Consider the following 1,383-nt stretch of genomic DNA (forward strand, 5'->3'; position numbering starts at 1 on the left):
GCGGGGCCAGGCTGTGTTGGGGCCAGGCAGGGCCTGACCCTGTGGCCTTCACCCTCCCTGCAGGACAGGGATGCTCTCAGGGCTGGCGGCCATGGAGCTGAAGGTGTGGGTGGATGGCATCCAGCGTGTGGTCTGTGGGGTTTCAGAGCAGACCACCTGTCAGGAAGTGGTCATCGCACTGGCCCAAGCGATAGGTGAGTCCCCTGAAGCACGGATGGGCCCAGCAGGTGCACCTGGGGTGCCCCGAGGAGGGTGGGGCTGCTGCTGATCCCTCTTGCCTGCCCCCAACTGTGCAAGCCAGGTGGACAGACGGTAAGGGATGTGGGCTGACTGACCCCTCTCCCCTGCTCCAGGCCAGACAGGCCGCTTTGTGCTTGTGCAGCGTCTCAGAGAGAAGGAACGGCAGCTGCTACCCCAGGAGTGTCCCGTGGGTGCCCAGGCGACCTGTGGACAGTTTGCCAGCGATGTCCAGTTTGTCCTGAGGCGGACAGGACCCAGCCTCGCTGGGAGGCCCTCCTCGGACAGCTGCCCTCCCCCTGAGCGCTGCCCAATCCGAGCTAGCCTTCCCCCAAAGCCTCGACCAGCACTGGACCGTGAGCCCTGCAAAGCACCGACCTTCAGCCTGGGGTTCCCTGGGCTGGCCCCCGGCCCTGTGCCACCCGAGCCTGTGGGTCCCACAGCACCAATGCCGGGCTGCTGCGCAGACCTGCAGGGCTTGGAGCGAAGGGTGCGCAGGAACGCAGCGGAGCTGGGCCAGGAGGCCTTCTGGGAGCAGGAGCTGCGGCGGGAGCAGGCCCGGGAGCACGAGGGGCAGGCCCGCCTGCAGGCGCTGAGCGCGGCCACGGCTGAGCATGCCGCTCGGCTGCAGGCCCTGGACGCCCAGACCCGCGCCCTGGAGGCCGAGTTACTTCTGGCCGCAGAGGCCCCTGGGCCCCCCTCACCCACAGCGTCTGTCGCAGAACGCCTGCGCCAGGACCTGGCCGCCCAGGAGCGGCAGAGTGTGGAGGTGCAGGGCAGCCTTGCCCTGGTGGGCAGGGCTCTGGAGGCTGCTGAGCACGCCCTGCAGGTGAGCCCGCTGGACCCCGCACCCCTGCCAGTTCCTTCATCGCAGGGTGGATTTGGGTGTCGGTCTCAGGATCAGATGAGGGAGAGCATGAGGCTGTGCGGCTCCACGGCCGTGCGCCTCTGAGGGTCCCGTGTGTCCTAGGCCCAGGCCCAGGAGCTGGAGGAGCTGAACCGGGAGCTCCGTCAGTGTAACCTGCAGCAGTTCATCCGGCAGACGGGGGCTGCACTGTCCCCGCCCCCACGGCCGGACGGGGCCCCCCCTGGCACACAGGTCAGAGAGGTTCTGGAGGGTGGCCAGGTCGGGGGGGGGCCAGCCCA

At 68.9% G+C, this 1,383-nt stretch overlaps 1 protein-coding gene across 1 annotated transcript in view; it reads left to right on the forward strand.

The window, feature by feature from the left end:
* Nucleotides 1-70: 70 nt before the first annotated feature.
* RASSF7 (Ras association domain family member 7) overlaps nucleotides 71-1,383 on the forward strand; it is a 1,538-nt gene continuing 225 nt past the window's right edge. The window contains exons 1-3 of the mRNA XM_007465915.1: nucleotides 71-194; nucleotides 354-1,066; nucleotides 1,208-1,336. Of these exons, the coding sequence (XP_007465977.1) occupies nucleotides 71-194; nucleotides 354-1,066; nucleotides 1,208-1,336 (966 nt within the window). The remainder of the gene's footprint in view (nucleotides 195-353; nucleotides 1,067-1,207; nucleotides 1,337-1,383) is intronic.

The sequence above is a fragment of the Lipotes vexillifer genome, unplaced genomic scaffold (assembly GCF_000442215.2).
Source record: "Lipotes vexillifer unplaced genomic scaffold, Lipotes_vexillifer_v1.1 scaffold1094, whole genome shotgun sequence".
NCBI lineage: Eukaryota > Metazoa > Chordata > Mammalia > Artiodactyla > Lipotidae > Lipotes > Lipotes vexillifer.